The sequence below is a fragment of the Phalangium opilio genome, unplaced genomic scaffold, assembly GCF_054372755.1.
Source record: "Phalangium opilio isolate 3A_F unplaced genomic scaffold, DU_Popi_V2 ptg000042l_1, whole genome shotgun sequence".
In the NCBI taxonomy this organism is placed as follows: domain Eukaryota; kingdom Metazoa; phylum Arthropoda; class Arachnida; order Opiliones; family Phalangiidae; genus Phalangium; species Phalangium opilio.
This window is the reverse complement of record NW_028324166.1, coordinates 5,436,478-5,463,251: the sequence shown is the minus strand read 5'-3', so window position 1 is coordinate 5,463,251 and position 26,774 is coordinate 5,436,478. Positions and strand designations below refer to the sequence as shown.

Here is a 26,774-nt window from a genome sequence, read left to right as displayed (position 1 = left end):
GCAGAGGGTTCAAGCTAATCACGGGACTTAAATTAATAGCTTATTTCTATGCATAATTAAATATACGCGACATAAATGATGAAATATACGCGACACTAATAAGGTAACTTTACGCGACACATCCCCCAAAATATCATACAGCATGCATTGGTCGGCTTCTTTGGTGGAATAATCGAACCTCACTTAAGAAAGGTGAGAACTCTTAAAGGGAGAGATAGTTAATTTTGGTTTTCAGAGATTACGTAATAAATTAATAATCGTCTCAGTTTTAAGAATTTTTTTTTTTTTGATGTATTTCAGTTCAATTTGACTCCAGTCGCTGTTGGAGGCATAATGCTATCTACAACAGGGGTTGAAGCCTTAACATACCCTTATTTTGGCCTTAGGGGTAAACTAGCCAGAGAGGTATTACGCGGAACGTGTCTGTGTGTCTGTCACCGCGTTCGCAATTGGCAAATAGGAGCAAACGTATTCGCGATATCCGGAACGCGTTCGCAGTTCATGGAAAGTAATAGTAGCTTATACACCTTTACCATCGTTAGGGTTAAGATGTAGCGGCGATCGGCTGTAATGTTACGAAAAACGTCTAGTCTCCCAATGGCAGAGCTTCCACCAAAGGTTCACGCAAATGCGCTATTTTTTACCACATATAGGGAGTAAATCGCCTTATAAACCCTAAATTTCCAAAAATTGCAAAAGAGGCATACCCTAGAATTCAAAGGACATCAATAGCTATGTTTAGAATGATTTTAGGAATAACGTTTCTTAAAACGACTTAACTAGAATTAAGGTATATTACTGACGTTTAAAATAATTAATATCAGTTACATTTATTTAATTATTTAAGAAAAACCTCTTAATTGGGTAGATAGCCCTTCTCTCGATTCGGAGAGGTTTATTTTCGTTTCCCAACTTGTTATTTCTATTTTCAGAAAAGGTATAACACAATTCTGTTCATTGCATATGGTCTTATTCTTTGTGGATTGGTTCTGTTTGGACCACTTCCTGGACTTCCCAAGCAATTAATGTAAGTATTGATTAAGAAAATACGCTTTAGTAACTGCAGAAGTTTATGACTTCTTATCCTGGGAAGTATTGGACTCTAACCATATCCGGAACCATCTCCGTTAGCCAACTTCTTATTAGGTCCGATCACCACGCCACCAATCGGCGTTAACCTCATTTTGAGCTGGCAGGCTGATTTGCGCAGCGGGCAAGTAACGAAACTTTAAGGTGTGTCCTGTAGTTTGAGGTAACGAATCAGAAACGGTGACAAGAACAGCTGTTAATAGTGTTTGCTAGAAATTCCGGTCAGACTAGTGTGGGGTCCTAGGCCCACGGATTGTAATGGATATAACGCAGCTTTATATTCATAGTTATATGGATTCATGATTAGAAGATACAATGCTCAATGCACTATACTTAACAGTTTTCGAAGAAACAACAGGTGAGCTCCCACAGATTTTCGTAAAAGATTGTCAACTGAGAACTGACTGTCGTTTTAAGGTTTTCTTCAAGGTGTGAGACGAGAGCCACCGCCACGATAAACAGGATCGAAATTAGCCAAATACTTGAATCGAAGCCTTGTATCAATAAACGTTCAGCATCGTGGTTGTTGTCGGCGTTCACGGTAGTGATTACATAATATAGCGCATGTATAGCGGGAGGTGATACGTGATAGAGTTGAGGATAATTTTGTTTTAGAATGTAATAGGCCATAGCAGCGTCGGCAATCTATAAAATTAATAGCACATTATAAGGTAACCAATGGTTTTCCTTCACCAAGCATTTTTTTTTTTGGAACCCTACGGAGCCCTTGGGATCATTTTCTAAAGGAACAATGTCACTATATTTCTCTTTGCCACAGCCATATAGGAAACGAAAAATCTTACCCTAAATCGTACTGCTTGATACAAAATTGATCTACTCGCTTTATTTGTTATTCTATGTTCGTTATAGAGAATCGATTTCACATCGCGATACTTCAACAATTTTAGGCTGAAAAAATAAACCGGAAATGAGTTATTAGTAGAAGTAGCGTAACAACATTAAGTACGACATTCAATATACATTAATGAAATCTTCTATATCTATATAAATCAAAGTCCTGACTGACTGATAATCAATGCCCAGCCCAAACCACTTGCCCTAGAAGGCTGAAAATTTGCAGGAACGTTACTCATAAGTAGTAAGCGCGTACTAAGAAAGATTTTTCCAATCCTCTGCCATCTTAAAAATGGCGCCCAGAAATGTAAAAAATCTTCTCTATGAAACAAAGTCCGAGCGTTTCAACCGATTTCAAAAATATTTAGTACACTGGTTTCCTTTAGATGGGCTGAATGGTCTTTTGCACTGATTTGTTGCCATCTTTTTAAATGGCGGCCAAAAACTCAAAAACCCTTCTTTATAGAATAATCTCCGCTGTAACGTAATAAAAAAAATGTTCCCACGGGCTGACGGGCAACGCCGAGTGCCTTCGCTCCAAGGGTGCTGCAAAAATATTGGTCATCAGTAAAATCTACCCATTCTTTATATCCTTTTGATGAAAGTTCTTATTACACGCGAGCGACGCCGCGGGTAACAGCTAGTCAATATATATTTGCGCATATTTCAAGTACCTGATCTCGCAGTATAAAATAACACTAAAAAACTGTGATTTTATTTAGTAATGCAACTCACGTCATGTTTGGAATATTTGTAAAAATGTACGGAAATTGCGCGTATAATTGCGTTTCATAAACATCAATTGTTTTGTTGTGATGCAAAATATCTCCATTGTCCGTTATCCCTATGTCATCCTCCTATTTAGAAAAACGAGAAAAATATACTTTTTTTAATGTAGTATTCACCGACAACAACTACAGGGTAGGTCAATCCACAGCATACAATGTGGCTAAAAATTTAGGCCTGGAACAAGAACAATGATATCAGAGATGTGAGTCGGTGATTTGACGACGGTAAATATAGATTTTTCTATCCGAGAGCCAGATTTATCGGTATCCTCCCAATGGACCGAATTCCCAATGAACCGAAATCCCATTCAACCGAAATACGCCAAACTAGATAAGAAACTAGCGGAACGGCGGGTTTTCGAACCACTGGGATTTGCGTAAGATAAGGAGATCCCATCGATTCGAATGCAACGGGGCGACGTTGATTTAGGACAGGTTAGGTTAGTAATATTTTATAAATCATTTAACAATGCTACGCCTTTTCCAAAATATTGATGTTTAGCTTCATTGACTTCTCAAATGATATGCCTTTTCCAAAACATTACTGTTATGTTAGGTTAGGTTAGGTTTGTAATATTTTATAAATCATTTAACAATGCTACGCCTTTTCCAGAATATTGATGTTTAGCTTCATTGACTTCTCAAATAATATGCCTTTTCCAAAACATTACTGTTATGTTATGTTATATTAGGTTAGGTTAGGTTAGGTTAGGTTAGGTTAGGTTAGGTTTGGTTAGGTTAGGTTTGGTTAGGTTAGGTTTGGTTAGGTTAGGTTTGGTTAGGTTAGTAATATTTTATAAATCACTTAACAATGCTACGCCTTTTCCAGAATATTGATGTTTAGCTTCATTGACTTCTCAAATAATATGCCTTTTCCAAAACATTACTGTTATGTTATGTTATGTTAGGTTAGGTTAGGTTTGGTTTGGTTTGGTTTGGTTTGGTTAGGTTTGGTTAGGTTAGGTTTGGTTAGGTTAGGTTAGGTTTGGTTAGGTTAGGTTAGGTTTGGTTAGGTTAGGTTAGGTTAGGTTAGGTTAGGTTTGGTTAGTTTTGGTTAGGTTAGGTTTGGTTAGGTTACTAATATTTTATAAATCATTCTTCACTCGGCGAAAGTGAATATTCTTGATAACACACCAACGGTTAGCCCTCTGGTGTCGGTTTCAGAATTCCCCCTTCAAAACGTGAGACGCTCGCGGTGCCAGACGGCCGAACTAGATTCAAGCACCCGCGTCCGGGTTACGCGGCTTTAGGTTGAGGGGAAGGGGGTAAGAAATGTTTTTGGAACTCGACCAATTTTTTTCTCTCTAGTGTAGGCGCGATGGAAGCGGCATAAAATCCTCAAATTTATTCCCTAGTGCCAGGATCTACTACCAATGCTAGAGCCCTTCACTTCTAGTCTCATCTCACTTCTGCTGTTATGTTATGTTAGGTTAGGTTAGGTTTGGTTAGGTTTGGTTAGGTTAGGTTGAGCGACGTAAATGTTTCGTACTTTTCATGAAAATACCATTGGAAACTTACTTTAGAGTAACATTAAAGAAAATGTTACGGTTTACGGGTTATTTTAGCTTTCCCTTAAATTAACATAAGCCTTTAAAACCGATTCCACGGTTAACTCATTGCTACTTCGTTTTTATCGGAGATAACTAGACAGTGTACACTAACGTTAAGTGCAGCCATTCATGGCTATCTCCACTTTTCGTAAACCGCCCAAGGTGCGGGATTTCGGTGCAATGGGACCTCCCTTCTTTGGTTTCGGTTGAATGGGATTTCGGTCCAATGGGAGGGAATCGATTTATCCGGGGTATACATTACAACGGATATCTCAAACTTAAGGCCAGAGAAGCTGAATGTGATACTAGCCACTTTAATTGATTTATAACCCACCGATGGCGCTAAAAACGGATTTCAAGGCGTTACCTAGAACGAAGGCGGTAACGGTTTTCGAAAGAAGTATGACTTCACGGTCATACCATTCCACGTTCTTATGATATCCTGAATTCGTTCTTGTATAATTTAATGGATTGTAGGTACAAGAAAATATAAATTACCAAAAATTACCGACTGAACGGTTATTATTGTTTACCCGGTAAACACTGTTTTAAAAAAAAACGTCAATTTCACATCTCCAAAAGTGGGGGAGCGTGGTCGAATGGGAATTCGGTCCAATGGAAATTAAGGAACCGAATATTTAGGTTAGGTAATTTACGTGAATTTAAATTCTAGGTGATAACAGAAGTTTAAGTCATTAACTTCTGGTGATAATAAAAATAATAATATTAATCTTGTTCTTGGATTTCACTCTGCCGGTAATTTTACTTATGATCTTGAGCTTTATACGTTACGTACTGGTGCCATTAAAATCCTCAACGTCTGGTTTCTGTAAATAATTTAGTAATTTCATTAGAACGTTTGTTAGTTTGATTAGAAATGCATATACTTCTTCTATCTACACTATATTACCAGAAGTAGGATAAGGGACTAGAAGTATCGAGGTAACCAAATTCTTCACTCGGCGAAAGTGAATATTCTTGATAACACACCAACGGTTGGCCCTCTGGTAGCGGTTTCTAAATTTGCCCTCGAAAACGTGATGCTCGCGGTGGTAGACGGCCGAACTAGATTCAAGCTGTGTTTAATGGTCTTAGATTCAAGCACCCGCGTCCGTGTTGAGAGGAAGGGGGTAGGAAATTGTTCTGAAACTCGACCAATTTCTTTCTCTCTAGTGTAGGAGCGATGGAAGCGGCATAAAACCTTCAAATTTGTTCACTAGTGCCAGGATCTATTACCAATACCAAGAACGGATTCATGCTGATAAGAACATAGGGCAATAGCTCTATCCTCTGGTACCATCCTCGCATACTTGGTTGAGAAGATTCGTCTGCTAATATTTTTGTCACGTGTCTAAAAGCATACATTTCTATAATCTATTTAGTTGCTGCAGACCGTCATAGATGGCGGAATGAAGTGACGCGAACCTACACCAAGTATGCTAGGACGGGGACAGAATATCTCGTGCCCTATGTTCTTATGAGCATGAATCCGTTCTTGCCAATACACCCTTTCGGCAAGTCTAAGAGGGAAAGGCGCGGGGGTAAAACTCTGCCTTCCATTTCGATTTTAGCGCCTGCGCCGTAGGCGTTTTTGATCTGAGAGTGCGCAAACCCGGCACTGGAGCAACCCCCTTGTAGCCCCCGATACTAAGGGTTGCCTACCCCCCTTTTCCCGTCGAAAAGGTGTATGCTAGAGCACTTTAATTCTAGTTCCTTATCCTACTTCTGGTATTACTGGTTTGCTATATGGTTTTTTCGTGTGTGTTAGAAGGTGGATTGAGTTCTGAAACGTTTCTCTACAAAAATCTAAAAGAAATATAAAACAAGTTGGGAAAACCGAAATATGTACATCAGGGATGACATGGTGTGAAAGACCTTACATTAGGGCTACGTTCAGAAACTCACAACGGGGGAAACCCGTTTTTACCTCTCCAAGTGACGATGACGTCACGGAGAGCTATTACACTGGACGTGTATGTGTGTGTGTCTGTCAGACGATTAAAATAATTAATATAAATTATATTTATAATATCAAAGTCCTGACTGACTGACTGATAATCAACGCCCAGATCAAACCGCTTGCCCTAGAAGGCTGAAAATTTGCAGGAACGTTACTCATAAGTAGTAGGCGCGTACTAAGAAAGATTTTTCCAATCCGCCGCCATCTTAAATAATGGCGCCCAGAAATGTAAAACATATTCTCTGTGCAATAAGGTAAGCGCGTTTCAACCGATTTCACAAATATTTAGTACACTGGTTTCCTTTAACCTTAAGACGGGCTGAATGGTCTTTCGGGTTCAATTTGTCGCCATCTTTTAAAATGGCGCCCAGAAATGTAAGAAAATATTCTCTATGCAATAAAGTCCGCGCTTTTCAACCGAGTTCACAAATATTTAGTACAATGGTTTCCTTTAACCTATTGACGGGCTGAATGGTCTTTCGGGTTCGATTTGTCGCCATCTTTTTAAATGGTGGCCTAAAATTTAAAAACCCTTTATGGAATAATGTCCGCGTGAAAAGTAATAAAAATATCCCGACGGGCTGACGGACTGTGCCGAGTGCCTTCATTTTAGATGTAAGTTCTTATTACACGCGAGCGACGCCGCGGGTAACAGCTAGTATTTTATATATCGTAAATAGGCTTATTGTTGATTTGGCTAAGAAAGTCGTTGTATTGGGGTGTGGGTAGTAGGCCTAGTTTTGGTGTTGTTGCCCGAGCTAGGATGTTGCCGATCGAATAGAGGAAGTAGTAGTTGTGAAGGGATGTGTATTTATTGATAATATGCCTAACCATTTTAAGTTTAATGACGAAGAAATTGCTAAATTGCATTAAGTGTAATGCAAAAATACCCGAGGAAACATCTCTGAAAAACATGTTTTCCTTGGCTATACCGTTATAAACGACATTTGTATTTTTGAATGACACAAACGCTCGCCGAATATCATATGTGACTTGCTGATTGCGTGTAAGTGAGCGTGTTGAACATTTTTCTCCTCTATCGCCGCTAGCTCCCAGTGTTCTCAAAGCGAAATATTACAAAGTGTGGCTAGGCTATTTTGTTGGCGTAGTTGGTGAGCTTCGCGTAATTAGCTATGGCGGGCGAAGATTTTTGCCTAGTGCGAACATAGCTTAACGGTTCCCGTGAGGCATCGTTAACCGTACGATATGCACATGATAGGGGGCTGCGGTAGTCTGGTTCCCTACTCTCGGTTTTCACAATTAGGGGAGTTTTTGTTGACGTTGCTATGACGACGGATTTGTCATGACAACAGATGGTAGAAATGTAAGATCTAAAGCCTAGGATTAAGCACATATTAGGCCATATAGACCATTACCGTAATTACTTGTAGAGAAACCACCGGGCAGGCATGGACCAACCAATGCTGAAGGACGGATGGCAGAGGGAGAAAGTTGAAAAATACTTGTTAATTCGCCATCTAGCGGCAGATAGTAGCAAACCGGATAGTGGGGGGCTTATGGGGGAATCAATGTTCTAAAGAGGGAAGCATCTAAGGTCTTATTTTGTCTAGATGGCGCTAGCTTTTTCCGGGATTTGACTCAGTATTTTTCATAGCCCCCCTCCACTTTGGGGCTGAAAAGGGGGAAGTAAGCTTAACATTGATTGTTTAGGCGCTTAGTATGGGGCTCTATGGGCTGCCATCGGTCCTTCAGTATTGGTTCGTACATGGGGCAGGGGTCTCATCCGACTCGTCAAGAGGCAACGCCAGATGGAGCCAGAGTTCGCTACACGCGGGAGGCTAGCCGACTCGCACTTCCTCTGGCGGTACTTGTTGAGGTACCTCTAAGCCCTGTAAAGTTCTCTTCACCCATTTCAATAATGGAATGGTCTATAATTTCGGAAGGGAATTTATACTATATGGGGACTCGAACAAGCATAGTAGTCCATTAAAATTGAAATTAATTCTCTGGAATTTGGAATGTGACAATTTTATGGATTTTTGCTTACATCTATAGTATTTAAATGTCGGCGTATGAACATTAGATTCACAGAACCTTAAGTTTTGCGAGAAATGAATTCACACTTGCATTTAAAATTTATTTAGAATACACCCGACAATTATAGATGTATACGTATTATATTTTTGAAATACTGGCGTTCTATAGGTGGGAATACGCTGTTCCCTTTACTATTATCAAACTTTCTATCAATTCAGAAAAAAACGGAGTATTTCGACCGAACAAAGTTTGATTATGTAAAACATTCATTGTACAATATAGGGCCGAAGTTATTTCTAATGATTCTTTATAAACCGGACACTAATATAAATAATTTAGTTGTCAAATCCTTTCATCTACATCCAACCCGTAAATGTCCCAAGGATGAAAGTAACATACCCGCGTAGGTAAAATAGTGAATTATTTTAATATGCTGAAAAGGGCTTAGCTAGAGTACTTTAAATTTTAGGTGTATTATGCCTCTTTAAAAGTAATGATTAATGCCTTGGATGTTCAAATTGTAATGTATAATTTAAATATCTGAAACGTCTATTATTGCACCAGAATTATTTGCGTAGAAATTATGCTGTTCATTTAGTAAATGAATTCATGGTTGAATTGCATTTAAAAGTTACTTTTCATGCAGTATAATAATAAATTCAGCTAGCTAGCTAATTGGACCAAGTCATCTTGCGACTTATTGCCACTTATCTAACGCCTTTACAATGCATAGAGGGGTGGTGGCTAGCCCCTATGCCACAGCTAACCGACAGCGCCCTATACTAACTATTACCGTTAAAATACATGCACGTCATGCAGCTGTGACGTGAAAATTAGGCGTAGTTATCATTGAAGTAGAAAAGCCATCGAAGCACAATACCTTTCATGACTCCAGTAGTTAAACCCTGTACTTTAAGAGAAAAGTAAACAACCACGCCCCCAAAATAAACAAGTGTCGTGTTAGCGAGCCCACCTCCCCGGGGTAGATATTTTTCCCGACTATAAAGTATGCATTTTATATGTAAAACAACAACACCGAGAGGATCTTAGTCGACTATCTATAATAACCTTTGCTCCTTCATGTTTATTTAAGCGACGTTCGAGATATATTTACTTCCTGAATTATGTAGCTTGTAAGATACGAGTCCAGTTAATTTTATTAGCCAATCAGTGATCAAAAAATGTCGTAGGTATTTGTACCACAATATCTTTACGTCTAAATATAATTACTTCAATTTCTTCTTCTTAACTATGTGATAAACAATACACAAATGTAATATTTTAGATTCATTTAAGAAAAATACGCATATAAGTTCAAATTTACTGTTAACATTATTCAACATGGGGAGAAACCGCGCCGCAGCGCGCCGCTGGGGGTGAAATGGTTAAATACTACTACCCCGACTATAAAACCTTCACTCTTTCACCATTCTGACTCAGTATTCTTCAAATCTCTTAATTATGGAAGACTCGTTTTACGTCACTTTGCCCAGTAATGCGTCTATGGACGATTTCCCCGAGAACAACCAATCATCTTTTAAGGTGAAGTTGCCGCAACCTATTAAACTCTTATCAAACTGGAAGGTTGGTTTGGCTGAAGTGGTTTTACCACCAGTTTGGGATAATGTTACTCAGGGTTATGATAGATTTTTAACCATGGCACCCTCTATCGACGATGATGCTAATTGGTTTACTTACAAGTTAGAAATACCACCAGGTGATTATGAGTGCAAAAGAACGAAAAAAGGTCATACGGTTAAATATTCTTTACATAAAACTTTAATTGATATCCTGCGCGATCAAATAAAACCCAAATATAGAGATTTATTGCAAATGAAGGTGGATCGCCATCCGAATGTCGTTGGTCGAAAATCGGAAGAAAGGTTTCTTTTGATGAATATACACCCGGATGTGCAAGTAAGAATCCCGGAAGGACCTCTCTCTCTCGTGCTAGAGTTTCGAGAGAAAAATTTCGTCTCGGGTCGGTACGTTTCCCGGTTCCCCTTATCGCGTCACGCCAAAACTTTATCCATTTCTTACAAGGATAATTATATCGAAATAAGGTCCAGAAAAAAGGATTTCAAAGCCGTAAATCTACAAAGAACGGGAAGCGTAGACGATGAAGATGACAATCCGATTAATGCACCCAAAACTGTCGATGACGAGCTCAAAGCGATTGATATTAACGTAATACCAATTAGAAATAGAGGTCTTAGAGAAAAAGATGTAGCTCTTAACGATGCAAAAGGTGATCTACCTGATGATCATCCCTCTAATGATCAACCCGCTAAAGAGGGTGATACGTTTAAGGATGAATTACTTGACGATCAGCCTATGATGGATTCCAGCGACGACGATTTGCCAAATGATCAAGCCATCAAGCCAAAGATTAATCAATTGACGCATATCATACCCGCGGGTGTTTATCATGATATTGAAGATATTTTAAGAGCTATGAAAAAAACAATTCCCGATGCTTATAGAGAAAAATTTAGATTTTTCGTTAATGAAGACCAAACCGTTACTATTTGGTGCGACAAAGGGTATAGCCTGGCTTTTCCCACTGGTTTTCCGGGTCTTGGTTTAATGTTAGGCTTCGCGAAGAGTCAACTCGGGGTTCAGCTGAAAGATCATACTACCGGAGAATACATTGCGGATTTAAACAGAGGTATCGAAGCCCTGTTCGTGTATACGAATATTATTCAATACCAATTTGTGGGTGACGTCGCTGCTCCTCTTTTACGAATCGTTGCTAGACCGGATAACGCTGACAAGAAAACGTTCATTCAAACGTTTACTAATATTGATTACTATCCGCTAAGACTTAACGAACTAGAAATTATCGAGGTAGAAATAAAAACCGACGCAAATTTACACGTACCATTTAAACTAGGTAAGACTATCCTCAAGCTACATTTCGTAAAAGATGGTTCAAAGGGATAGTTATCTACAGTATTACCTACAGCAATCAGGTAGTGGAAGCTTTCCAGTATTTTCAGGACCTGTTTTCCAACGCGGGAGGGGTCTTGGAAATTTATTTCGCAAGCTAATTAAATTCATTACACCAATTGTAAAACCCGTGGCTAAGGCCGTCGGACGCGAGGCTTTAGGTATCGGTACCAGAATGTATACCGATATCCAGTCTGGAGAAGACCCGAAAAAGGCTTTTAAAAAGAATCTAAAACTAGCTGGAGGTAATCTTTTACATAAAGCTGGTGATCACGTAGCTAGTTCGCAGTTCGGTTCTGGTGCTCGTCGAAAAAGGAAAAGAAATTCACAAGGCGGAGCTAAAAAGAAAAGTAAACGCGTTAAGAAGAATCGCACTAAGAGAGATTTTCTACCATAATCAAAAACCATGGAGGTGAGAGAGGGGATGCGTAACGAGCTAGACATTTTTGAAATTCCAACGGAAAACAGCAATGTCATATCGTCTACCGAAGTAACCTATCAACCGATTAGCGCGATTACAGACTCTGGACCGATAACCTTTTACGTTAAATCGAACGAAGAAGAGTATATGGATCTTGCCGAGACAAAGCTTAAAGTCAAAGCTAGAATTCTTCACGAAGACGGAACGGTACTCGAACCTAACGAGGTTAACGTTGGACCAGTCAATCTGTTTTTATTCTCCCTATTCAGTCAAATCGATGTTTTGGCTCAAAATACACCGACTCAAGCATCGAGCAACTGCGCTCAATACGGACCGCTTATTGAAACAGTTTTAAGCTGTTCCGAAGATGCTAAAAAATCTCAACTCGGTTTACAATGTTATTACAAAGACTCGCCAACTTCCCCGGACGAAATGTTTACTCAACAAAACAAAACAAATGAAAACGGAATGTTGAAAAGAGCCGCTAGAACAAAATTATCAAATCAAATTGAAATGATTGGGCATTTACCGGCAGATTTATTTCGTACGAATAAGTACATGCTTCCTGGAGTTGACCTTATGATTCGACTTTTCCGATCTCCTAAACATTTCCCTATTATTTCCAAAGTACCCAATAAGACGTACCATGTTGTTATTGATGAAGCTTTTCTCATAGCTAAATTGGTTAAGGTACGCCCTGAAATTCTTTTGGCTCACGCTAAAGTTTTAGAGCAATACCCAGCTCGATATCCGATTAAGCAAACGGTTATTAAACATTTCCCAATATCTAAAGGCGAAATCGATTGCACTAGGGAAAATGTTTTCATTGGGAGAATGCCCGATCTTATGATAGTTTTCTTCGTACCCACGAACGCTTTCAGCGGTACGTTAGATACCAATCCTTACCATCTCACTCATAATGATTTGAGACATATGTCGGTCGCTATTGGCTCGACAAATTTTCCAGACATTCCTTTCGAACCCAACTTTGACAAAAGACAATATACCAGAGAATATGCCTCACTGTTCGACGTGTTAGATATACTAGGTAAAAACAAAGGCAATTATATTTCTTACGAAGACTATGGTAACGGTTATACCATATTCGCGTACGATTTAACAGCTGCCGGCGATTGTCAAGGTGATTTTATCAACCCTCCTAAGCAGGGAAATCTTCGTCTTAGTATGAAGTTTGCTAAACCACTCAACACCAACACCACTTGCGTAATTTATGCTGTATTTAACAAAGAGCTCTACGTGACCAGAGACAGAAGCGTTATTTATCCACTTGATTAAAACACAGATGTCAGCATCTAATTAAGAAAATAGCGACTATAAATGGAAAAATATCTCGACCAACTCTTCATTAATCTTCAAGATGTTCGTCAGTCACAATCTTTCCAGCGATCTGGAGATCGTGGTAAGGAATATCGTCGATCCTTACGTTACCATTCGAAGACGAGACAACGACTCGGAAGTTTCGTTTCATCATTCTATTTGGAACGATCTTTGGAAGGTGCAACCCGAAATTGATTCTCACTTCGATGGGGAATCTGAAAGATTTCACACTTGGATGAGTAAAGATAATATTCTGCTAGAGTGTCTCACCGTTGGAAAAGAAAAGCAGTTGGACCTTAGACAATACGTTCGCGGCGCGAATCATAACTATCACATTATGTACTCTTCCGCTCGTGGATTCTCCCTGAATCAAGAATCGTGGAAAAGTTTAAAGTCTTTGAAAAGTACCATCGATCGCGAAGTCAAAGTTTTACTCGACGCTAAGGATGTTATGAAAAGGATCGTTTTGGAAAAATTGACGAATATACTTTATTCAATTACCATCAAATGCGAAAACAGTTGTTGTCATCACAAGTTAGCTCACGATATTTCCTGCGGAGCCGATAATATCAACTGGTGTCAAGCGGTGGAACAGAATATCGAACAAGCGCTTCCGCGGATGAATTACGACGAGGTTTTGGTCGAATTTTACGAAGAAATGGATGGAACGAAATTAGAAGACGTGTACATCCTTTATAGCGATATTATTAATAATTTAACCAATTTGAAAACTATGATTGTTTACGGATAAATGTTCTGAATAAAGAAATATAAATTTGACCTGATTGAAAGTTATTTACTCATTTCCCACACCAATGTCGAGACTCGATGAGTTGGCGAAGGTTTATTACAATCTCTCTCACCCGGCTGGGTTAGGAAGTATAAAGAAATTACAAAATAGTGTTAAAGGAATTTCGAAAAAGGAGACTAGAAATTGGTTGTTAGCTCAGAATACCTACATAACTCACCGACCTAGAAAACTCAAATTCCCCAGAAATCAAGTCTATGTAACTTCTAAAGATGAACAATGGATGTGCGATCTTATGGATTTCAACCGGTTTAAGCGGTATAATAATAAAAAACGCTACGTATTAACTATCATCGACGTGTTATCGCGCTTCGCTTGGGCTATCCCTCTTCGAGATAAAAAACCGGAAAGTATTGTTAAAGCTTTCTCTAGTATTTTTAAATCTCGCAAACCTTCCAAACTCACTTTCGATCAAGGCGGAGAATTTGTAAATAAAAGGTTTGACAATTTTTTAAAGAAACACAACGTCAGTTCATCGCTTTAGTAAATGATACAAAAGCGTCCTTAGTAGAGAGATTCAATGCTACACTGTCGTCAAAGATATACAAATACTTTACCAGAAGCGGGAAGTATGATTACGTTAAAGTTTTGCCAAACTTGGTTAAAAGTTACAATTCGAGCGTCCATTCGACAACTGGTTTTAAACCAAAAGATGTTAATATCAATAACGAGCATTTAGTTTGGTTTAGATTATACGGAGATAAGAAGAAGGGAAAGAAACCCGCTCTCAAACCAGGCATGATAGTTAAATTAGCAACTTCGAAAACTAGATTCGAAAAGGGAGGAACTGCCAACTGGACCAAAGAGAATTTCATCATAGATAAAGTCCTGCATCGGAGTCCTCCAGCGTACAACGTTAAAGATGGTCAAGGTGTATCAATCAGAGGCGCTTTTTACGAACCACAATTATTACAAGTGAGGCTATGAATACGCAACAACTCTCCGAAGTCTTGCACTGCGATCCTCGAACTTCACCATTTTTTATCGGTGTTTTTCCTTCGGACAAGCTACCACCACCCCCTCTAGAGAAAAATGTTTATCTTTTCGTCGTTAATACTTCACCTTCTTATATCGCCGATGGACACTGGGTTGCTTTCTTCATCAACCGAGAAAGAGCGGAATTCTTTTGCTCCTTTGGAAGGAATCCTACCCATTACGGATTTGATTTGACCCCCTACGCTTCAGAATGGATCTACAACGATTGTGTAATTCAGCCTATCGATAGCGATTTTTGCGGTTTGCATACTTTAATGTACTGTTTCGCCAAATGCGAGGGTTACAGTATGAAAGAAATAATCCAATTGCTTTATAAGAAAAACCTTTATTATAACGATAGCATATCATTGTTAAATTTGTGTACACATTTGTTAAATCACGAGTTTCGATATTGTAATGAATAAAATCAAAATTCTAGCCATTTGTTGGGTTTTTTTCCTTTCTCTCGCCTTAATTCATACGGGGATCTCTTGACAGTCCTTGGTGTTTTTATCTCTTTCAGAACAGGAGACGATTTTGCTGCTTCTAGAGATGGATTTGAAAGCTTAATTTTCTTTTTCTTCATCTTTTGAGAACGTCGAACTTGATAATTACTTCCAATGGTCTTTTTAACTAACACAATTTTTTTTCGAGGTTTCGTTTTGACAATTACTGGAACCGGTGGTTCGTACGATTGTCCGGTATATTGGTGAGATTTTAGATAGCTTGATGAAGGCATGGATGTTGACGATACAGGCGTTGGCTGAGGAGCTATTCTAATTTCGGGAGGTTCAACCAAGTTTTTCATTGTAAGGTATTGTTGAAGAGATTTTAGATATTGTCTGGCTTTATCATCGGGATTCCCAGGTTGGTTGAGAATGGTGGTAATTTCATTATCCAACGAAGAAACCTGTTTTTCAACATCGGTCATAATCGAGGACGCCGGAACTAGAATCATTTTCTTCATTCTCCACCGGTTATAGCTGACAAAAGAGTTGGAATTATAGCACCAATCAGGCTAGGTAGAAAAAATCCTCCAGTCTGCTTGTACAACAACTGTCGAACCTGATTTGGGCTACGGCGTTTATTAGATAGCGATTTTATAATTTTTTCGTACCGCCTCAAATTTCTTTTTTTGCTTTGCGGAAGAGCGATGGCGTTTCTTTTCAAGTTGTAACATATAGTGCAAATAGATTTTAACTGATCTTTGCTAGATAATGATATTAAAGTTTTCCTTTGTTGAGGATTAATATCTCTCAGTAGTTTAAGGTAAGGATAATGTTTACGAAATGACTTGGATGGCATCTTTCACTACAATGAATTGAATCTCCACCAGGGACTTTGTTTTTAAAAAAACTATTTATTATTCCACAAAAAATATCATGTTTCCTTCATTGGGAAGTGCATTTGTTCTTAATCTCAAAGAGTCGTCGCAAGTTTGGCGCAAATCGCAAATTATGTAACTATACGGTTTGTCAGATGTAGCCATTTCATACGCTTTTGACATTATTTTTTTACCCGGAAATATCTGTCTTTCCAAGTGGGAAATCTGACTCCGAGACCTTAAATTTTTAAATATTACAAAATAAGATGTATTCAAACTTATAACTCTAGATTCCTTCCCCATCGAGAATAGATTATGAGTAATTAAAATTAAACTTAAATTTAAATGATGACAGCCAACCGTAAAAAGGTAAGAAATGAACGAACTAGCATTAGCAACAGGGGCTAAATCGTCCAACACTAGCAGGTTATTAACTTTGGGGTTAAAGAAATCCGTATCATCAGGCGGCAATCCTTCCAGGAATTCAATTTCTGGTATTTCTTTGCGTATTTCGTGAAACTTTTCTTGAAATAGAGAGTAGCAATATACGATCCTGTGAGGGGGTGGGTCTATCATTTTTTGACGATTTTTCAATAACTCCAAAACAAAATTCGTCTTTCCGCTCATAGACGCGCCGGAAACAATCATTTGAAAGGGTGCTACGAATTTCAACCGACAGGACATTGTCGACTATGATTCTTTTAATTTTCGTTCAAAAATTGGTTTCAAAAGGGTGTTCAAAAGAAATACTCTATCTTTAAATCGCGCGGCGGTGTACAGCCACTCGTTCCTTCGATCTTCGCTATCGGGTAGCCAATGAACTTTAACAATGTGATGAAAGGTAACTCGCTTCTTCTTCTTGGCAATAACTTGCTTCTTCTTCTTGGCAATACCCAAAGGGTAATGTAGTAAAGTCATCTAGAAGAATCCTTTTAGAGAAGGTGACTCCAAATTGTTTTTTTAAGTTTCCTAAGAGTAAAGTTAAGTCCCGCTTGCGTCGAACAACGTTAAACGGGATATCTACCGTATACCGTTTTTCTGGATTTTGTAAGGAGTCTACCATAGATTCAAAATTTATAATTTTTTTATTTTCGCGAGAAAGCGTGATACCTTTCGACTTCACCACGCATTGATTGTCTGATGTTTTATAAGCGTACGATTTCGGTCCTGTACTAACAAATTCTGTTATATGCGAAGCGCCTATTTCTGATTTCCACTCTCCCAAACTACTTCCTTCGGGAGGGATCCAATCATCTTTCCCTCCTTCTAAAAATATGGCACCATCAGTATCGATATAAAGCAAACGTTTCCCAAGCTTGTGAATAACGTTAAATAGCTCTATTCGAGCGTAGGTTGTGATAAAACCTCCAATAACAGGACTGCCACTTCGTAAAGAAGGAACGAAAGGTTTCTTATGTTTGTAAGTTAGCAAAGCCAAAGAATCGTTCAGAGGTCGAATATCTTCCAGATCTTTAGTCTCATCGGTTAATATAGCCACTAGTTCTTCGTATTTATCTATAATAACAGTCTTTCCTCTGTCCAGATTTTGACACATTTTACCGAAAAGCGAGTTTAACGTTAGCTTGCATATATTCCTTAAAGCTGGATTGTTAGTCACTTCTTCGATTGATATCGAGATGCCTTCTTTTTCGTAAATGGATTGTAAATAATCCTTTTTCTGACTTTCAGTCTCTACATTTTCAGGCCAACCGCTATTACAAATTTTCAATTTCAAAAACTTGTCAATGTAATCCCCAAACAATCCAGAACTTTGGTTTTTCACGTATCTGAATCGCTCAGGGTAATGCCAAACTTCGGATATAGAAATCAGCTCGTAACCGAATTCCATTGCCAAATAAATTTCGGGAGTATTGAACACACCTTCGAATATACGCTGCTCTCTCGAATGCTGACAAGGGCTTGATAAGCTTTTTTCCGCGCAGGTGCGACATAGACTAAACAATAATTTTGAATTAGATTTAAATGCAAGAATCGGAATGTATAGTTTTTTGGGGGCTAAAACCTTGCATTTTAACACGCCAAAATATTTATCTTTTTCTAAACTACAATTTCGCGTAAATATAGTAGGGTGCCCTTTTGGGAAGTCTTTAAATTTCATGACGAAACTATAAAGACTGCAGACGTCTCGATACAGTATCTTTTCACCCGGTTGACAGATATGCAACAATTTGAAGTTTTCTACCCTACCCCCGACAATCATTTCTCTCGATCCTATAGAAGAAGGAAATGATACGGTATCGCAATAAGATTTATCTTCCTGATGGTTTCGAAGATATTCTTCAAAATCGCAACTCCACATGGTTTTAAATTCGGCATTCGGAGCGGCGTTTTTGATGTATTCTTCAATGTCTAGAGTTCTTTCGTATAACGCTTTGTTGGTTTTTCCAAGAAATGAATTGAAGCTAGACTGCTTTGTGTGTCTAACGCATCCGTGAAAAAAATCATTATGATATTGGAGAATAATTTCAGGATCGGGACAATAAGCATCGACTGGGAACTTTCCAAAGTATTTTTCACCCTGGATAGAAAAAGTAGTTTGGAAATTTACATTCCTTTGTTTAGCCTCGAGGGAGATCCATTTCATAGCTTCACGACTTTGATTTTGATGTTGGTATAGGTACCCATTTTGCGGCACGATAGCTAAAGCGTATTCTTTCAAGTATGTGTGAAGGAAAAAACGTAGACAAGCACCCGAAATGGATATAGCGTTCATATTGAAAGGGTCGAAATTGGTAGCTTTTAGAAAAAGATTTTTAAATTTAACCATCGCTTCCTTTAAAACGGAAACATCCATTTGACAGTATTCCTCCAGCTCCTTGTTCATATCGTACTCGGTCTTACGCTTTTCTTCGTACCAAATTTCGAATTCTTCGTAATCCTTAGTCTTCATTTTTTCAGGTTGAAAATAAGATTTGTCAGGCAATTTTCCCTTATAATTCATCGTGTCGTGAGTCAAGAAAATATACGGGAAAAACTGTTTCTTACATTCCCCCAGTTCAAAGGTTTTATTCAAAGATCTAAGAGAGCCGGCGACGAAATTCATCGAGTCCAAAAACTTGATATTTTGGTTTTTGATAAAAACAGCTAAAGCGCGGCTGCCGTTGAAAATTACTTGAGGTTTAATAAAGTAGTGATTAACTAAAGTGTTTAAAATCCAATACGAGTCGAAACGGGAACCGTTATGAGAAAAAATGACGTAGTTCTCAAATCGCGGTTTAATTTTCTTCATTCTTTTTGTATCATGCTGAACAAACGATTCCTCTGTTTGAAACAAGTAGTCCAAGTACTGTTTACAACAATCTTGCCCTTTGAAAGTCTTAAATTCGTATGTTTCGTCATCCATCTCCATAGCACTGACAAGTAGGATGGCTACATGTTCTTTAGAGTCGGAAACGTAGCTTTCGCAATCGAAAAATCCATATTTCACGGGAGGATATTTTTCTTTTAAAGGCATAACGTAACACTGGTTCTTTTCATGCACAATCAAGCATTGCTTACATTTTTTTCGCATTCGTGAATGCTATTGCTCAGAGTTTCAATTTCTTGACCGCATTGCTGACAACGTTTTAGTCGATCGCAAGTACCATTCGAAATATGTAACGATAAACACTCACTACCTTTAAAATAACGATTGCAAGATTTACACCTGATAACCTGAATTTCTTTAATCTCATGGAAGACGTTAAGTGATGAACATCTTTTACAATTTAATTCACCCTGCGAACAATGGTGGGCCCTTTTTTCGCTAGACTTATAAAAAACAACAAGGCATTTTGAACAATAACTTTCGCCGCCAAACATTCTCGAAATACTCTTTATCGCTACAGCGTGGTTTTGTAAAAGCAAAATAAAAATTTCTTTTCTACTCCATGGGCCGACGTAGTACTTTTGAAAGTTATCTTCCGCGTTGTATACAATAATTTGATATTCTCCTTGCAAATAATTTTGAAACCTTTGAATACCCGCTAAATTTACTGGACCGGGTAGTACACGAGCGTATGTAATCAGTTTAAGAGCTTCCACCTTCTGTAATGAACTCGTGGAGCTTTTCATTTTAACGAAATAGGTATAAAGATCCGATCTCTCTTTCGATTTACAACATCTCAAATCCGCCAAAACTTTCCCAATCACTAACGTCCTAGCAAAACAAAGATCGTCGCTATTTTGGAGAGTGATAAAATTTTTGTCAGCTTTAACAAATTTTTCCATTTCTACTATAGTTCTATTTCTAACACTTTTTCGGTTGGAAAGCCCGGATATCTCAATATCGCAGTCGAGGAAAACAACATCAAATCTTAAAGAACTATCTAAAATAAAACCCCTTCTCGATTGTGCTACGTGCTCAATTGCAGCCAAAACGCGTTCGCTAGTTAGCGAATTTAACGCCATTAATTTTAGATTTATAGGAGATTCGAGCTCCTCGGATTGAATGCATAAGCGAACTCTATCGTACGTTGGGTATTCATTTTTGATTTCCTTTAAAACACAATCGAGAATGTTTTGCAAATCTTCGTACATATGCGTTAATCTAATTTCGTCCGTGTTTTCGATATCAACGCGAAAATTAACCTGGTTACACTTGTATTTTCTAGAAGTTTTAACTGAAAGTTTCTCTATCTTGTAAAAATGTTTATAGTCTCGAATGGCTTCGTTTATCGAAACCATTCTGGGTAATGCGAAATATTAAATGCGCTCGAAAGAAAACAACGTAAGGTTAAATATTAAAAACCGTCACCATTTACCTATAATATTAATAATACGAAAAAATAATCTGGTAATGCAAAAAAGTATTTAGTCGTGCGATTTTGCCTTTTTAGCTTTGACGATATTTAAGATTTTCTTATGGGGATTTTCTTTTATCTTTTCTCCGAGCTTTTTCATTAAAATTAGAATACCTTTTAAATCATTTTCGCTCAAATCGCCTATGTACTGTACGCGCTTTGAAGGCGCTGTCCAAACATCCTGCTTGGCACACCGTTTTAAATCTTTATATTTAGTAGCTTTAATATCTAGGTAATATTCACCCTTTTTCTGCGGTATTTTAACAATCGAAGCGCATTGGTTAGAGCTTCGAGTATATACGCTTTCTAAACCACCTTCGTCATCCACGCAACTAACTTCAAAACAGTCATCATCGGAAGATTCATACTTTTCATTATCTAAAGATAAATATTCAGACTTGCCAGAGCGTTTTCCCTTGCTAGAATCCATTTGGTTTTCTTCCTTTCTTGATCCAAACGCGGTAAAGACTTGATCCACTCGAAGTGAAGATTCATGTAGGAATGGATTTTGGGTGTTATCCATACCAGCTTTTATACACCATTTTTTTTTTCATACCCCATTTTCGGTATTATGAAATTTGATTTCATAAAATGGTTATCATAAATTTAAGAAGACAGATTAGGCAATAGAGGGAATTACCGTCATAATTACTTGAAATACCATGTCAAGATAAATTGCGGAATATATGTCAAGGAGAAAATTCTTGCATAAATTTATGCCATGATGAAATACCATGTCAAAGAAGACCAAAAAAAATTTCAAGAAAAAAATTAAGGCGTAATTCTATACCATGATAAATTTTCGTGTCTAAAATTGAGTAATAGAAAATCATTTTAAAATTATTAAGCAAGAAATGCTAAGATTTTATTAAGCAAGAAATGCTAAGATTTTTTAAGATAATATACAGATGAATGTAAATTGAGCAACGCTACACCCATTTGAGAAGAAATTTATCTGGTTAGGCGTTATTTAAATCAACACCCTGTTTCAAATAAAAAATAGTTAACATAATAACAAGGGCAAATGCTAAACTTTAACCTCGCATACCTCCAGAATCGGATTAAAAAAGGTAAATAAAAGTAAATTTTAGTATAAATACCCCAAAGAAAGTCACTCATTCCTCACTGAGAGTTTCCCCAGGATCAACGCAATGATTTTCTGCGGTAATAATCAGCGCGAGTAAAAATGTTTTGGCAGTCTTTCTTGGTGCTGTTTTCTTGGTAAGCCCCACTATATAATATTTTAATCACTACATTTGAGTAAAATGGTCGGAAAAGAATTAATATGGGTTTACAGGTAATCCACATTCATATCAAAGTTTGGAGTAAACTACAGTGACTTCTTGGTGCCGGATCGGTAAGCCCACAGTCTTGAATGCGTTATTTTAATCAGTACATTTGAGTAAAATGTTCGGAGAAAAATAAATATCCAGGACTGTGGGTTTACGTACAGAATGCAAAAACACTCACTGTGGCTTTTGAATTCATTCTCCAGCGCGGTAGAGTAATGTTATTGAGAATTATATTATAAACTACTTGAACTTAAATCTCGTCTCTTTTACAGAGCTTTCGCCATAAAAGTTCCGTGGCGCGTTGAAATTCCTGTTTGGAGATAGTGAAACTCTACGTATATGGTAAACCAAACTTCTTAATTGTATTAATCTAATCAATTGTGTTCCAAAAAAACGCTTAGACGAACGTTAAATTAATTAATAAGTTTGGTTTACAGAAAAAACACTCACCGTGGCTTTCGAATTCTATTCTCCAGCGCGTTATAGCAAGAAATGATATTGAGAACTATATTATAAACTAGTTGTACAACTTTTTTTCTCCCTCTCTCACTGTTATATAGCCCGCCCGCCCTACACCTCCGCGGCGGCTAAACTGGTTTAGATGACTTTCGCTTTCTCTCCGAGAGAGCGCGTGGGAGGATATCTCGGTTTAAAAGAAAATTCTTGAAACCATGTATAAATTATCAATAAAAAAAATGTTTTATTTTTACAAAATTACTTATTTGATTTCGGTACAGAGTAAAAATTCATACGGGTGACATATTTATAATACTCGTGACTTAAACAAAATAACGATTCGGCTAACCAATACGGTAACAAAATTACTTTCTTTAATATCTCGTAGATGATGTGACAAATAAATAATAATGGCGAAAAAAATACGAGTAGAAAATATATATCGTTTGTTAGCAAGGCTATTACGAATGATATAGGGATAGTAATCGGCATTAACAATACCAAAAACACAGCGATAGGATACTTTGACGGTGTGTTTAAAAGCATAATTACTATAATACCCACGGATATTAATACATGCTCAAAACAAAAATAAATTGGAGCATCTGGTGAACCTTTCATCTTGTCCTGTTTTATCGATGAAATGAGGCTTTTCACCAAAATCCGTCATTTATAGTCAGGAAAAATATCTACCCCGGGGAGGTGGGCTCGCTAACACGACACTTGTTTATTTTGGGGGCGTGGTTGTTTACTTTTCTCTTAAAGTACAGGGTTTAACTACTGACTCCCAGCCATGGTCTCCTGAAGTGGTACAGCGACAGCGCAAAAAGTTAGAGCAATCGTGAAGAAATTCATCTCTCAAAACTAAGGTTGAGTCTACTTGATTTCTCTGCTCCTTCGACAATACTATTTTAATAAAATATTTTACATGAAATTTAATGCACAGAAGTCCGGTTGAAATTAAACCACGTACTGCTCTCTATCTTTACTAATATCGACTAAAGGGCTTAGTTTAAACTTGGAGCCGTTTAACATGTGTAAAGGGTTAAAATAAACGTATCCTCGCATGTAATTATGTTGCGTTATGGATATTTTCCCTTGGACATTTAAGTCACAAACAAGTATTTTTAGCTTGTTCTCCCGTTGCTTTCAACAGTATGCGTGCAAGGAATGATTATTCGGGCTTGATTAATCTGGGAATACTCTTCTCTATGCGTGCAATCAAATGGTTATTCGCGCTTGATTAATCTAGATATTTTCCAATGTATGCTCATAACAGTGGCGTCGGTAGGCCTTTTTTCAAAGTTAGCCCAATCAAAATAATCGGTAAACCCTACCAAAAAATTGCTCTTAGCCCCCTAAAATTCAGTAGAAATATAGTGTATAAAAATTATAATGATAAGTTCGTTAAGTTTCATCATTGAAGAGATGAATTTCAATATCTAACAGTAGTGGGGACTAAAAGCGAACGAAAACTAACCTTCAGACGAGTGAAATTTTTTCATCCACAATTGTCTCATAGTCAAAAACTCGGTTCCTTACTCTTTATCAATAAAAGTTTGCATATCTTCAGAATACGTATAATTTCACGTTCACACAAATTATCGGTTAGTTTGTTCCAATGAACCATCTATGCAAAATCTATCAAATAGTTTGCCCCAAATTTCAAACCCTAGCAACGCTACTGGCTTGTAAACAAACTGACAAGTTTTACTTACGTTAGTCATGAATCTACCGATTATGTATTTTACCGAAAAGATATTTTCAACACGATAAAGTCGTAAAGATTCAATAGACCCAACCAACAAATAAACAAGTTGGCTTGGTTTAGTCTCCATCTAAGGGATAGGATCGCGTGACTAACGAAGTTGATTGTAGTACCATCTGTCGTTGAGCGACGAAAATGAATCTCTTATTTTCAGATTGGATTAGAGTCTAACTCTTGGGGTAAAACAGGTTCTGCGCATGGCAAAATCAAGCCAATCAGGTTATCCCTTTCTCGCCTTAAAACCCGAGAACGAGATAAAATTAAAAATATTTCTTTGTTGGGTCTATCACAATTATGCTCACGTGCTCACTGCGGAATGATAAATATACTAGCAGCAAAGGCACCCCGCGTTGCACCGTCACGTAGTGACATTATTTTTAATTTTAGAGTCCCATTTTAAAACATGACGACAAAATGAAAACAATTTGATTATATTTTGAAAAAAAAGGGGCTCCTACCTTCTAAAGTACTAACTTTTAATATTTATCAATTACTTAGGTGCACGGACGGTTTTAATGGAGTATTATGCGAGGTTAAAGCAGAGACGATATATACGAAAAAATATCTTTCGAGTAAGTCATAAAAGAAATCAGGAATTGAGTATTAAAATATCTGCTGAAATAATCATAATTACGCATTTAAAGCCGCGGAAACAAAAGTCATAATTGTGGGTGGCGTATTAGGAGCAGTTCTTCTGCTAATGATCATCATATCAGCCGTTATTATTCGAATGTAAGACTTCATCGTACCAAAAGCAAATAGAAATGACAGAAAAATGAGGTAGTAAGAATAGAACAGACGACGTACGCTTCTCTCTCCTCTGATCCAGCGGAAAAAAAAATATTTACTGTCTCCCCCGCGGTATGCTAGGGGAAAACTTGCGAATTAAATAATACTAACCCTAGTGCGCGAGCAATTCTAATTAGATTTACGCCAAGAACGAAAAATTATCTAACGCCCCGACTGCCTCAAAATCCGAACTACTTTTTTTTTTAATATAAAAAGTACTATTATATTTTATAGCTGATTAATCGAGCAAACGAGCGTGACTATTTCACCCAAATGTCTCACTTTCTGTATTATTCTATTTGTCTTTGATCGTACGCTTTCATGTGGAAAAATTGTTAACGTTACATTTTTCAACACAGAATGAGGGGAAAACTTGACAAAAATTATAGAAACAACGTGACAATGGACGAATTTAGCGTAAATTAATGTTTTCAGTTACTTTCATTAAAACTTGAATAATTAAATATTCATATTTAATTTTATAGATTCGTCGAAGAGGCTATGATAATCCGGTTCATTTGAGCTAAATATTCGGTTTTCGAAGGATTTACTTGTTAAGTTTAATTAGGTTATTGTTGTATTAGCTTTAAAAAAGAACTTCATAATTTTGATAAATACAAAGGAATTTATAAAACTGTAAATAATTTAATTAGTTTATTACACCATAAATAATCATAACAACAAGAACTATACCTTTGTTATAATGCTAAATTTCTGAAGATTTTTTTCTTCAATGTTTTACACATAGGACTTCACGGTCAAGTTTACAAGATATGTTCCATAATTTATTTCGAAATGACAATCTACTTTGTTGTGAAGCCAAGAAAATTAATATGATGAATACAAGAATAAAATTTCGATATAAATAATAACACCATTATAATAATAATAATAATAATAATCTAAGCTTTGTCTACGAAGGGATTTCCACACTAAGCCTCTATCTATATATATTGTTAGGCATATACCGTGGCAAGGTAAGGGTTTAAATTTAAGCAAGATCTATGAAAATCCTAAAATATAGTCACTGCCAAATTATTTATGATTGATAATCATTAAAAAAATGCGAGGTCAGAGAACGTATTCCTACGCTCTACGCGGCCCTATTTTTTGTTACCTTGTTTACGGCCGTATAAGTGCGCGGGGACATTCGCGGTACGAAGAGGGCTCGGGAAAAATTCGCCTTTGTATACTTATATTCTCGTTTCTTATATTACTTTTGGTAGTAGTAGTCCTCTTGACTCGGAGAGGTAATATTTTGGGTTTTCCAACTTTGAGCTATTTCTTCAACTGTATATTCGGGCTCAAACATATAAGGTATAACCGAAACTCCATCCACGATTCTAAAATAAGATTATATTTAAAATTTTTGTATTGCCAGAAATAGGAGAAAGTACTCACATTTTCTCTGGTTTCAGCGGTCTGCTTGAGAATCGCAAAAAAAAAAGAAAAAAAAATAGGAAAACAAATAAATAAATCAGTCTCTCGGCCTGTGAGGAAACATTTACCTAATAAAGTCTTAACGTTTGGCTTACCGTACTTCAAATTGATGGTTAATCTTAGGCCAAAATTTCTTAAGGTATGCTCTGATTTGTACGTGGTAAGCCGTTGT

The 26,774-nt window shown here is 37.3% G+C and overlaps 4 protein-coding genes across 4 annotated transcripts; 1 reads left to right on the top strand and 3 right to left on the bottom strand.

Moving 5' to 3' along the window:
- Window positions 1-898: 898 nt before the first annotated feature.
- On the bottom strand, window positions 899-5,647 carry LOC149678634 (uncharacterized). The gene is made up of 4 exons (XM_089835910.1): window positions 5,519-5,647; window positions 2,680-2,801; window positions 1,893-1,998; window positions 899-1,734 (listed from the first exon to the last, which is right to left on the bottom strand). The coding sequence occupies exons 1-4, from the start codon at window positions 5,645-5,647 to the stop codon at window positions 1,423-1,425; spliced, it is 669 nt and encodes a 222-aa protein (XP_089692036.1). The 3' UTR covers window positions 899-1,422.
- A 5,948-nt stretch (window positions 5,648-11,595) lies between these two features.
- On the top strand, window positions 11,596-12,906 carry LOC149678633 (uncharacterized protein F54H12.2-like). The gene has a single exon (XM_089835909.1). It carries the CDS (start codon window positions 11,596-11,598, stop codon window positions 12,904-12,906), a length of 1,311 nt encoding a protein of 436 aa, XP_089692035.1.
- A 3,972-nt stretch (window positions 12,907-16,878) lies between these two features.
- On the bottom strand, window positions 16,879-19,530 carry LOC149678632 (uncharacterized). The gene has a single exon (XM_089835908.1). It carries the CDS (start codon window positions 19,528-19,530, stop codon window positions 16,879-16,881), a length of 2,652 nt encoding a protein of 883 aa, XP_089692034.1.
- A 1,037-nt stretch (window positions 19,531-20,567) lies between these two features.
- Window positions 20,568-21,638, bottom strand: LOC149678631 (uncharacterized). Its single transcript, XM_089837189.1, has 2 exons — window positions 21,498-21,638; window positions 20,568-21,385 (listed from the first exon to the last, which is right to left on the bottom strand). The coding sequence occupies exon 2, from the start codon at window positions 21,378-21,380 to the stop codon at window positions 20,868-20,870; it is 513 nt and encodes a 170-aa protein (XP_089693315.1). The 5' UTR covers window positions 21,381-21,385; window positions 21,498-21,638; the 3' UTR covers window positions 20,568-20,867.
- Between the last annotated feature and the right edge of the window lie 5,136 nt (window positions 21,639-26,774).